The following is a 13,155-nucleotide window of genomic DNA, read 5'->3' as shown; positions in this document are numbered from 1 at the left end:
TTAAAGGAAGAGTTGAGTCTTAATGTTATGGAAGCCAATTTATTAGACAGCCTTAGTACATATTAGGTACACATGGAAGTATTGTTTGTGCTTCAACACTCGCAAACATACAATCCCAATAAGTTAAACAGTTTTAGGACAGACTAATGTATCATTATTATCTTTTCTCTGATAAATAATTTTGATATAAATCAATTGATTTGATGGAGTGAACCCTATACAACAGCAAATTATAATAGAAAAAAATAAACACAAAGTCAAGCGTTTGCATCACAGAAAACGCATTATAGTGCAATATACAACTTGTTTGGCCAGGAAAGAGGGAGGGAGGAAATAAAAGTGAAAAGGGGGTTTAAGGTTTTTTTTTTTTTTTTAGCAAAGCCATTCACCATTAGAGGGTTTTACATTGCACCAGAGGAGGAAACAGACAAAGAAAATATAGATATTGGTTCTTTTTCCCGGTTGACGACTAACAACTACAGCTAAACATCACAAACACGGCGGCTTCACATTGGCATTGATAAAGGAAAAGTATCACTACTTCACAGTCAGAAATATCACCAGTCAACAGTGAGACGCTAAAACAGCAACATATGGCAGATACACAACACTACTCAGTGCATGGCCCAATTAAACATCATTACTAACCAAAGATAAGACTTATTCTGACAGGATACAATACTGAAATACAACTGGCCCTTTTTAAGATTATTCATTAAATATCAGCAAGCAACGGCCTTTTCGACATTAAAACGTGAAGTTTCTCCGGAGAAAGGAAAAAGATTGTGGCAAGTCAATACTTTACAGTCTCGGCAGCCGGAGGAGGGATGATTCTGGCTTTTTACAGAGCACTCTCTTTCCAACATCTGCTAAACCAAGCATTTTTAAACCAATACTTAACTGAAAGTGTATGTTTTGAGTATCAAACACTCTGGGAAGCGAATAGTTAATTTATATTCCACATACATAAATAAAAATGTCTGAAATCTTACCTCCATTTTTGTATAAATGTTCTCATTACAAGGACTTTTTGAGAGCAGTAACCACTTTATGGCCATAGATTTGTTCCTCATAAACTGGCACCTGAGAGTGCAGATTCTTCAGGAGTTGTTTGAAAAGTCTCAAAGCGCGCTTTCCCACTTTTTTCAATACTCAAAACAAAGCTTTTCAGCGGAGTATTCAAGCTCGACATCTTGGGGAAACAGCTAAATGCCAACTCTGCAGCTCCCAGAACATCCACACTGGATACAAACACATTAACAGTCCACACAAGTCCAAGCATGCTACTGAATACGAACATCTCAAATGGATGGGGGGGGTTTGGGGGCTCCTCTCTGATGAATATATTAATATATATATATTGCATGTTGACTGATATGACATATTTTACGACATCAACCTCTCAAACTGCGCATCCCTCCTCCACCCGCTTCCAATAAAACTCACACCAAGGAGGAAATCCAAAGGATCAAACAAGAGAAAATGTCTACCTTTTACACATTCTAGCAGGTTTCATAGCATACAATATTACATTTTGGTACTTTCAGTTTTAAATGGCCTTCTGTTCTGATATTTAAACCTTTTTAAATAAGTTCATTTAGTTGCATCCATTGTAAAACATGAGAATACTTGCAACTGTTCTTATTCTTTGATACATTTTTTTTTTTAATCATCTAAGATATCTTTTTTTTTTCTTCTCAAGCAAGATGCATAAACAATTAATGTAAGATTTGTGGGGGAAGGATACAGAGGTAAGATGGGTGACGGGTAGAGGGTGGGGTGGGGTGGAGTGAAGGGCAGGGTTAAGGGAAAGAGGAGAGAGATGTGATTGGAGGATTTTAGCTTGTCACTTCCTCGTCTGGTTTGTTCATGGTCTTGAGCTGCTCCAGCAGGGCGGTGGGGGTGAAGATGTTGGTCGATCCTGGAGACACGCACATGCATAAAACACACACACACAGCGTTAGATCTGCACGTTGAGAAAAGAAACGTATGAAAAATGTGTTTTCAGCTCTTGCTATGAATGCCTACTGTGGATGACGGAAGTGTCACGTAATGATGAAAACAAAGATAGAAACACTGAGCAACCCAAAGTTATAAAATCATAATCGATTAGCCAGCAGGTTCAAATGGATCATGTGTCAAAGAGCTGGAAAAATTCATTCTAAAAGGTGTCCTAAAAAATACTTTTACTGTCCTTAGACACAAGTTTAAATGCTTTGAGTATTGTTTTTCTATCCTGCACCTTATTAAATGACCAATATTTTTATCAATATTTTCAAATGTCCTTAAAACCACCTTGCATCAGTGACTTTTAGACATTAACAGATTTTTGTCAGTCTGTAGAGAAACATTGTCTATTTTAAAGTGTTAGCTTGGAGGGATTGTATGAGGTACCTATCCATAGTGTGTTACCTGCAGTAGACAGTGGTCAGCAGGCCTCCAGCAAGATACAATTACTGGAGTCTGGTGGCTTTGAAGAGAGGACTATACCTGCTTCAGTTCCTCTGCAGTTCGGCTGACATCAAGGTAAAGTGTAAAGAAATATTCTAAATATAGCGTATAAACTGGTGTTGCTGCCCCTGTCCACAGCAGTACATTTCTTAGCTTCTGTGCTGGTACTTCTGTCTGTTTCTCCAAACTGGGGGCGTGCCAGTCTACTGTAGGTAATAGACTAAGTATGGATAAGGACCTCATACAACAAAACTTCAAAAAATCCAAACCAACCTTTAACTGATCTGAAGGTGGGAAATCCCCAAAACTAGAGGTAAGTCTTCAAAATTCACTTGACTATGTGGCAAACCTAATATGTCCACATTTTTCCTTTTATATTATAGCTCCAATTATCTATCCATCTGGTTTTGGATTCAACATATTTTAATCCTGATTTGTCTGTGTAAAGTACCATGTAAACACCTCTGACTAATACTCTTTGAGTCCTTCATTCTACAAACGTACAGCCTGATACAAACTCATGAAGCTGTGGTAAATCACATGCAGCTGAACATAATGGAAGCACACAGATTGGTGATGGCACCTCACAACTGTCATGAATCTGTGAGCTAAAAGCAGCATGTCGGCTAGTAGAAATCCTGCAACACCAAACCTGTCCACAGCAAAGCCCGTCAGGTGTTAGAACAGTGTGCACATGGCCGTGTGGGCCTTTAATCAAAGAGCATGAAAAATACTGCTAGAAAAAGCAAAGAATACAGCAAAAAATGGTAAAAGCAGATTTTCTCTACATGTCATGAAATCCAAACCCAGAGAGTTGGGTCTACCAGCTGCTATAAATATGAATGAAAATGTGAAACTGAGTAACCCTGATAACACAGGGATGAACTGCTGTGACAGCTGAAGACACATTTCAGACATTGTAAAACTTGAAAGGTGCGAGAGTGGAGTAAAGCAAACCTTTTGCCTGATTTGTTTGTCGCTTCATTCCCAGATTTACAGATGGATTACTGCCATCCTCATTCTTTATCAACTGGCAAACAAACCATTTGGTTTACTCCACACACCTGTTCAACATTATCAACAGTATTTGACCTACGTTGGTTTGTTTCTGTTGCAAAGCTGCATGTTTTCCTCCAGTTTGGTTGAATTAGCGGCTTTACCTCAAAGACCTACAGTAAAACTAAACTTTATCCCATGAGGGGTCAGAACAGGAAGTGGAGGTAGTTAAAGGTAAAAACAGAAGAGAAAGAGGCAAGCCCATCTCGAGTTGGGTCACTATGGTGATGCAGGGGTCGTAGGTGTCTGGGGTTGTGGGTGGAGGTTTAGTGTGGGTCAAGTGGATAACGTCGGACTGGCCTCGCCTGCTTCTCTGCTGTTCCCCAAACACACAGCTTTGTGGGCCTTTGTGCCCCAGAAACACAACACTGTGACGTTGATCTCCAACGCCACTAAATTATTGCACATGGCTAGGTTTTAGATCAAAACAGCATAACAAAAACAAAGACTTGTTTTAGTAAGTGATGGCCATTTTGCTCAGTAAGTGTTGAATGCAGCAGTATGCGGGGGAGAAGCCATACTGCTTATGGTGAGAGCTGCTGACTGAGAAAACCATAAAACCAAAAGTTGGTTTGTAAACGATATTGCTTTAGCAGATTAGTTAGACAATGAGATGGATGCCCAGGACTGCAATAGTCTATGTTTTGTGGGTGAGTCTCCAGCTTTAAATGGGAATGTGTGTTTAAAAGTAGCCTTCCTAATAAAATACAGAAACAGACAATGAGGTGGTCATGGACATTTATCCAAAAAGGGTTGTGTTTCCTCCGCAAAAGGAGGTTGTGTTTTGAATGTTCCCATTGTTTGTTTGTTAGCAGGATTTCTCAAAAACTATGTTAAAGTTGAAATTTGTTGGAAAGCTTGGCCATGGTCCGAGAAAATTACTTATTTTTGGAGCAGACGGTGTCAAAGCAAATCTTTAATTGATTTCCAAACAGTATCTTTTGCGCTTTTTCCTCTTTCAACTCGCAACACTACCCATTTTTAATGCAGTCTAAACCAAATCTGGTACATAACATATTTAGTTGACTCTAAAATTAATTAAATTAATTAGTTTTTTTTTTTTTCATATTTCATAACATTTTATTTTAAATAGTTGCCAATTTTTGCAGGTGTGGATGTATTTTAAATAAACCACCTTAACTCTTAATTGTGCAACACATTGCATGAAAGTTCAAGAGGCGATTGCCATGATTAAAAAGGTGCATTGGATACAATTTGGGTTGAACTTGGGATGCATCATTTCTAAAATATGCATCGGTAAAAACAAGTTGATGTATAATTATTAATAGAGGCCCTATGCCTTTATTATTTTCGATTGATTTCTCCTCTCTAAACTAAGAACCAAAAAGTAAAATATTGCACAGCATCGTATCACGTTGTGTTGACTCAGATTGTCGTTGGCAGTGCATTGAGATGCTGATTGCATTGCCTCAGTGATGGAGATGTACGTCCCTAATGCATACATCAATTTTGAGCAATCCTGCTAAATCTGCACAAATGCAAAAGCTTGCATTTAAATGGCCATAACTCATTTATAGCTGTGTGTATTTAAATGTAGACCCAGATGCAAATTAACATCCTCTAAACATTTTGTATGATCAAAATAACAGATTCAGAGGAGTGGTCAGCCTTGGCGAAGATATGTGCTTTCGAGTTCTACTCATGTTTGAACTGAACTAACTGTGTGCTAATGACTGGTGTAAAGGATGAGTTTTGGAAGAAATTAAGAGTCTCCTACATTGGGGGGGGATTAGTGGGAGCTGTTGGACATGTGTGGCATCTTTGCTTTTTATTAGGTTGCTAAAGCATATCGGGTGGAACATTGCTACATTCCCAGACTCTGTGTCAGCAGAGAGGCATCATAGAGGCCGTGATACAAAGGGCAACTTTTTGGGCAACCAAACTGAATTCTTCTGAAATGATTGCCCTGTGTGTCAGCACCCTGTAAGGATGATATGTTGCTAATGTTTAGCACCCTCTGCGGACGAGCCATGAGCCATGTGAGCATGTGATGGTGGGCTGAGAGAGAGTGACATGGACGGAGTCTGAGGACTGGGAGTCAAAAGAAAAAAGAAAAACACAAGGAAAAAAGGAGAGAATCCTTCTTTGAAATCCAACATCAACTCAAGGACCTGTCCTGAAAGAAACCAGTAACAAATCAAGGTGATTATCTTTGCGAAGGGTTAACTAGAAAAATAATACGACAGTAAAAACTGATAAAGATGGATCTCGGGGGTAGATTAAATCTGGAGTGAGTGTTCAACAGGCTCAAAGGGCCTTTGGGTGGCTGACGAGGGGCGATTTAATCCACCCAGCTGAGATGATGGGAGGAGGCAGCAGGGATGGGGTCACGACCCCCTCAGACATGGCCGCTCTTCAGCACAGACTTTACTCGGGGCTGTATCCAAATGTGCGGAATCAAAGGGCCCCGGAGGACTTTGGCCGTACGCACTGTAACGTGCTCGCTATCATCATGCAGAGCTACATAAGCCTCTGATGTACATTTTCTTTATGCACCTTATGTGAACTTTTTGCCTCCAGATATATATACAATTTATTTGGTTAAATATTATCTACATGATGCAAGTTGTGTGTTTTATACATTCATAGGGTTTATGTTCTTTAAAAAAAACGTAGCATCACATTCCTATTGCAATGAATTGTGGGTAATTCAATCAGAAAGTCTGAACCCCAAACAGACTCTAGAAGTCTGCAGAAAGTCCACATGAGCCCTTTTGTGGACTTGATGGCTAGTGGGTTTGGACGGTGGTCTGTAAGGGGGGTGAAGTTCTGACATTTGGATTCAGCTTTCCTGATTGGATAGCAGGACTCCCACTCTGATTCGCTAACTCTCAGTATACAGGCACTGGAGCCCATTGGAGCGGCCCATGCAGTGAGGACAGGTCGGGGGTGCCCATCCCTGAGGGACACGGGGAGGAGGAGGGTGGAGTTACATAAGACAGTTCTGAGTGATCAAAGAAGAAAAAGGAACAGGGAGGAAGCCCTTGTGCTGTGATGTTCAGAAAGGGCTTCTTTGTGCGGCTGCCTTTACTTTTTTCAGTGTGATTTCTCTCTCCCTCCCTCCCAATCTGTCTCTGCCTCACTCGGCTGTGGGTTCTGCGTCCTCAAAGGACACCCTAGTGGACTCTCGGAAGTCGGGGTGCTGCAGGTCCGATAAGAATTTGGAGGGGGTGAGCATGTGGGTGGAACCTGTGGAGGAACAGAGGTGGCTTCACCACTCGTCTCTCAGCACATGCCACGCCCCCCCCTCCCCCACTCTCTCCAAAAATAAAAAGGGTTAAAAACAAGCAACCTGTCGTACAGCACACGCACAGAGACACACTCATCCACTGACAGCCCACACACATACATACACACTCTCGCCATGTTGCACAGACACATAGAACTCGGACGCACAGACACAGAAAGAAGACATGGCATGGCTGCAATTCAAAGACAACAGTTGTTTTTAAAGACAACAGCTGAAGCAGAGCACAACAGAAACTAACAAGACACTTTCCCATTTATAACACAGACTATCTGGCGAAGCTTTAACACATCAAATAAACAGTACAGAGGGGAATAACATAAAGGGCTATTTTAACATAACACACAATAGGCAGGTTGTTACAGCTAACTGCAGCTAGACCGTCCACATTCTTCAGTCGTGATCGGGGTGCATGAAAGTCAAAAAGGAAATTACGCTACAGGAGCTGTGTTTTGGGTGGGTTTTATTATTATTTATTAAGACCTGAACATAAATTCTTGATTTGTCATTTTGTTTTTAAAAAGGGAATGTTCATATATATTAAATATATATATATATATATATTCTTATAACTATAATTTATTGTTATTATGTCCAGCTTGCCAGCCGTATGAGATATTGTTGTTTTTGTTGGTGAATATACACTTTCTCCTGTAATTATGTAAAAAAAAAATATAAAAACTAAACTTCCGGTTGCTTCAACAAAGTACAACTGATTGTCCAGTCACCTCACTTCCTGTGGTTCCCCCCAATGTTTCTCCTCGCCTTTATCTTTATATGTTTTTTATCTGTGTCCCAGTTCAGAAGCTGTGTCCTTATCTGTCCCTCAGAGGACCTGAAGGCCAGACTGAACCTGTGCCTGCTGATCCGACCTCACACAGTCCTCTGAAAATGCTTCAAGGACATGGCCCTTGATTTAGGACGCAGCTGTTAATAGTTTTCACACTTTCTATAAAACATCCACTTAAAGACACATCCACTCTGTGTTACTCAACACCAGCCTGAAAAGCAGTGTTTCACCTCTGACCACACCCTGCGTCACTGATAGGCATGTTTGGTTGTGGTCAGAAGTGTGCTCTGTTGAACCTGTAACCACACCCAACAGTGATGTCATGGTGTCCTGAGGTACACCTGTACATCACTGCAGCAAAGTTAGAAGTTACACCACTGGAGGTGAGCACAAACAAGATTTCCAGATGGTGATAAGTTACTGTTCAAGGTTGCCGTGGATGTATCTTTGAGTAGCCACGTGCCAAAGCCTACACATGTGAACCCTTCTTCTTTCTCTCGGCCTCCTGTCGCACTACTCACCAATGACCGCCTCCCACTTCCCATTGGCCTGTGTGACCTCATAGGCGCAGCGCATCTCGCTGAAGGACACACCGCCGATGATGAAGACCATGACACGTGGCCCAGTGCGGTACTCTCCAGGTGTCTTATTCTTGTGCCAGTGGCCGTACCGAGCACTGCGAGAGCAGAAGAGAAAACAAGGTCATGTTATTACAGTTTTATAGCTCATTTTGCCCCCTTATCTTGGCATCCTAATTTATTTTCTCCGTTCTCTCACAACAATATTTTGCAAATTAAGAATGATTTCCAGAATATGGACAAAGTTTCATGAACACAAAGAGGTGCATTTTTTATTTGTCCACATTTTAAACTAGTCTGAATGAAACTCAAACTTCTTGTCTGACTAAGAAAAGATAATAATCTGAGATGATAAAAATGCAAAAGAAAAAAAGTCCCTAAATTACCCTGCCCGGACTGGGTAGCTCCCCAAGTTAAGCTATCTCCCTGAAATTTGCCTCTTAGGCATTGTTTCCTTTTAGGCTACAGACAGGCTCCTAACCATTTGATTGGTAGAGCTTGGTTGGAGGCTGTACACGCCCTGGCAGGAAGCTCTGCAGCCTGCAGACTACTCAGGAAGAAATCAGTTATTCTGATATACATGTGACAATTTGTGTTAACAACATACATGGTGCTACAACTGAGTATTAATAAAAGCTAAGGCAGAAAACACAGCTGCTAAACAGATTCCATACTTTTGATTTAAGTGTTAATATGTTGTATTTATTTGTGATTTAAATTGCAAATGTGATGTTTAGTATTGCAATACAGATATTAATGCAGCATTTTTAATTCTTAAGTTTGACCACCAGTATTATGGAAGGATGATGAGGCAACTTAAATACCAGTTTAATTGAATTATGCTAAGCTGATCCCAAATGTTTGCTGCTGGTAGCTTTCCTTTGACAAACCGACATGTTTCCTAGTATGATCCTCAGTGCTGGGTGTGTCTGTATCTGTGGGGGAGGGGTGTCAAATGAGGCACATCAGTTTGTAACAGGAGAGGATTTAATGCTGAATCAATACACACCAGCAGCTTCCACACAGACTGGAGTGTAAGGATTAGTGGAGCTGAAAGTGGCTTCAGATCTTCACCTCATAGACACACACACACACAAAGTGGAGCTGGGAATATTGGTGACTTGTATTCAGGTCAGTTTGCTTACATTTTGGCAGAGCTTCCAGGGGTGATATCAAGCTGATATCCAGCCAAAAGTGACTGAAAAACAGCTTTTTAATAACACCTTTTCTACTCAGACTAGATGTCGTGTAAAAATATATCAAATTAAGCTGATTTTAATCTTCTGTGACAGCAGATAATCAATAATTTCAAAAGATGCAAAGTCATCAGTTTCAAGTGTGGAAACTTGTATTAAATACATATGTGAAAACTTTCTTGTTAATAGTGGGATCTGTATACGACTCACTAACCTGCCAGCCATCAGTATCACCTCCATGCTCTCCATCGTTCTCAAGTATTGATCCGTTAGACTCATCTCCCTTCCCAAATTACTATTGATTGAATACCATCATTTCTGTTTTGGCAATTTAAAAAGGTCTACTACCGTACAACATGATTCCACGCTGCGTGCGTGCGTGCGTGCGTGCGTGCGTGCGTGCGTGTGTGTGTGTGTACCTGACTGCAGTGGTGCTGAAGGAGGCAGAGGAGCGGGTGGAGATGTAGGGGTAGTGCTTGGTGTCCAGCTTATCATCAATAGCATCCTGCAGGGAAATGAGAAGACAAAACAGATCTTTGTCAGCAATATTGTCGGCCTTAATTAAACACATACACGCAAACACACTTCAGTAGGGGCTTCACCGTTGCATCACGTCTCTTAGCAACCACGTGTGGCTCCATCATGGAGGTCCATTGGAGAATTGGCTTTGCACAAATAAGGGGCTATATATAGTTGAAAACAACCAGACTGGAAAAGCAGACCTTTGATTAGGGTTGTTGTGGTTGCGCATCAACTGAAAAGTAAATAATTCTCATCAGATAAATTAGTTTGATATTTTTGGATCTCCCATTTAGGTTTATTTGACTTAAAAAACAAGAGAGAGAACAACACAGAGAGAAAACATGTATATGATAAATAAAATAGTAAATTTAAGCCCTCAAACACACCTCCATGATATCCTTCACCAGTGGTGTCCAACGGGACAGCTGATAGGTCTGCTCGCTCACACGCTCCTTCCTGTCCAGCTTCTTTCCTCGACGGAGGGTGGACTAATGAAGGAAAGAAGAGACAAGGGGGTGAGAGAGAAAAAGAAATGGGGGGGTTGTACATATATTGCAAATAAAGAGATGACTCCACAGACTGACAACAAAGCAGAGGAGAAAGAAGAAGAAGATAAAAAAAAAGACGAGCCCAGTGACAATCTTACATCTGTGATGATGGGGACGCCCAGGTGAGCCATGTTGGTGATGATCTCACTGTCCTCAGGGGGGATCTGAGCGTGCTGGATCAGCTTGTTCAGGTTCTCCTCCGTAATGCCTGCACACACACACACACACACACACACACACACACACACACGCAGGTCAAATCTTATAACTGTAAAACGAAATGTATGTTTACATTTAATATGTTCAGCTAGTGCTGGGATGAAGGGGAATTCATGTTTTGTAACTTGAGTGCAAAAATAAAATCATTTTATTAAAACTGTATATTATTTAAATTCAGTAGCTGTATAGAAATGTCAGGTGATGTCTAACCTCAGAGTCTCCTCTCCTGTATCCTGTCAAACATCTTTTACAGACCTGTGCTGAACAGCTGACTTATTGAAGCTCTAATTGGGCCCAGCATTTATTAACTATAAATTATCCTAATGTTAGAGTTTCAGATTAAAACTGTGTGGTCAATTACAAGCTCTCTGTATACAGTAGTAAATACTAAGTCACTACTAAATACAAGTCACTCAGACTCACTCAAGACTGCCTTAATATTTAAAAAGGCAATCAGACAACAGCTGAAGCACAGCAATAAAGAGCAAAAAAGCAATAAAACAAAACAAGTAAAACTACAAATAATTTGAGCTTTTACAGACACTTCATGTTGCCTCCTTACCATTCTTGAGGAAGATGTAGAGCAGGATGATGCGGATCTTGTCATATGTGCTGACGTTGGCATCCAGCAGGATGGGCACGATGGCCCTCATGGGGTCTTTGATCTTCTCTCCCTCAGCGTCTGTGCCCATAGCCAGATCCTGGAACAGAGAACTCAGGTATCAAGTGTTTGTCATTTAAAAGTCATGTAAAAGCATCTTACTTTCAGTTACTGAGGACTTCAGAAATCACTCTGTAATGTATCTGTGTGGAACAAACTCACTGTATGAAAAATGTCAAGTACATTTTGATCATTTCCTCCTTTGGCACTCCTCTCCTCTTCTCGACTAATTTTCTTTCCTATCCTCTCTCCTCATTTCCTCTTTTATGCCCTCTTCATCATAAGTTTTCTCAGGACGCTCATCATATAGAGCTCCGTACTCCTTTATAAAAGACGCAACAATTCCCCAAACGTTTCTCTCGCCTGCCCTCTCACCTGTTCCACACGGCACAGCTTGTCCACTGTTCCCTGGTAATGCTTCATACAGTCCTCAGCCAGCTGCAGATGAGTGGAGTACTGAAAGACACAAAACACACACGGTTGGGTCAATATACACATTTACACGCAAAGGAAAACTCACACACATTCTTATATAAACAAACACACGCACCTTGCTGAGCTCCTTCTGGTACTGAGGCATCTTCTTCAGCATCTGGGACAGATCCCTCATCGTGGTCTGAGCAAGTCAAAGATAAACGTGTGATCATCAGTATAAAATACAAAGATAGATAACTTAATAATTCATAACAGACTGTATTTATGTTGGACCTTTCGCAACATAAAGCAGTTCTGTCTGCAAGTCTTTAGATTTGATCGAATCTCATAATATTGAATTATGAATTGAGGGTAATCCTCTTTGCTACAAAAGATGGAAAACAAGAAACAGAAACCTCAGGATTCATTTATTTAAATTCTGATCATGTTTGGGGAAATGTTGGGAAATAATTTAGTTTCTTGCAGAGAGTTGTGCGAACATTGATACAACTCTTGTGTCTGTATGTTGAATATGATGCTATAGCCAGCAGCCGGTTAGCTTAGCTTAGCATACAGACTGGAAGTAGGGGAAACAGCTCACAGTCTTTATGCTAAGCTAAGTTAATCACCTGCTGGTTTCATATTTAATGGACAGACATAAGAGTTATGTCTTCTTCTTATCTAACTCTCAGTAAGACAGTGAAAAAGTGAAGCCTGTTTCCCAAAATGTCAAATTCTTCCTTTAAAATGTTCCTTTAAAAGGTACCAAAATGTTGGCAGTACTGTATGTTCAGACTTCCTCTTTACCTTCTCCCCAGTGTTCATCCTCTTGCTGGCAGAAAAGTCCTTCAGCTGGCGTGTCACTTCCCTGAAGACCAAACACAAGCGGCAGCAAAGGGGAAGTAGTAAGACATGAGAGACAGGTTGTTATAGTGCCTAATTCAATATCCAAGGACATACATAATATAAAGAGATATATATAGTATGAAGAAAAGTACTCACTGGGACACCTCAGCTATGTGTTTGTGTCTCAGGCTCACCCACAGGTCATCGTCTTCATGCAGCAGAACCTCCTTCTCACGAGAGTCTCCGATGCCACTGGTCTCGTACCTGAAAAAGAAAAAGGACACACATCCCGACATTTAGGAGATTGAAGCTGATGTGAATATTTTATAAATCCTGCCTCCAGCTTTATTAAGCGTCATTAAAACAGAGCCATAGCCCTCACAAGTGATAAGTGATGTTCTGTTTTGTCATTCGTGTTTTTCGTACTTGTAGACGTCGTTTTCGATGGGCAGCAGGTCGTAGCCCATGGCCTGGAAGGTGAGCTCGTGCAGGACAGGAGAGACGGGGTCAAACGCCCTGTCCAGGATGATCAGCTGTGAGCGAGCCTTGTCAGGACCCTATTGAAGGAAAGAATGAAAAGGAGCAATTAGACAAACACACATATAC

General features: G+C 40.9%; 1 protein-coding gene across 2 annotated transcripts in view; it reads right to left on the bottom strand.

Moving 5' to 3' along the window:
- Window positions 1-23: 23 nt before the first annotated feature.
- stxbp1a (syntaxin binding protein 1a) overlaps window positions 24-13,155 on the bottom strand; it is a 33,195-nt gene continuing 20,063 nt past the window's right edge. Inside the window, exons 9-20 of one of the 2 annotated variants that reach the window (XM_051411667.1) lie at window positions 12,976-13,106; window positions 12,706-12,813; window positions 12,511-12,571; window positions 11,840-11,905; window positions 11,665-11,745; window positions 11,191-11,329; window positions 10,508-10,617; window positions 10,248-10,349; window positions 9,759-9,844; window positions 8,087-8,241; window positions 6,560-6,717; window positions 24-1,921 (exon numbers count right to left, since the gene is read on the bottom strand). In XM_051411667.1, coding sequence (XP_051267627.1) covers window positions 6,608-6,717; window positions 8,087-8,241; window positions 9,759-9,844; window positions 10,248-10,349; window positions 10,508-10,617; window positions 11,191-11,329; window positions 11,665-11,745; window positions 11,840-11,905; window positions 12,511-12,571; window positions 12,706-12,813; window positions 12,976-13,106 — 1,149 coding nt within the window. In that variant the 3' untranslated portion in view covers window positions 24-1,921; window positions 6,560-6,607. The remainder of the gene's footprint in view (window positions 1,922-6,559; window positions 6,718-8,086; window positions 8,242-9,758; window positions 9,845-10,247; window positions 10,350-10,507; window positions 10,618-11,190; window positions 11,330-11,664; window positions 11,746-11,839; window positions 11,906-12,510; window positions 12,572-12,705; window positions 12,814-12,975; window positions 13,107-13,155) is intronic. The other variant, XM_051411668.1, reaches the window with a different exon arrangement.

This window comes from Dicentrarchus labrax, unplaced genomic scaffold (genome assembly GCF_905237075.1).
Source record: "Dicentrarchus labrax unplaced genomic scaffold, dlabrax2021, whole genome shotgun sequence".
Taxonomy (NCBI): Eukaryota; Metazoa; Chordata; class Actinopteri; family Moronidae; genus Dicentrarchus; species Dicentrarchus labrax.
This window is presented reverse-complemented; position numbering and strand designations above follow the sequence as displayed.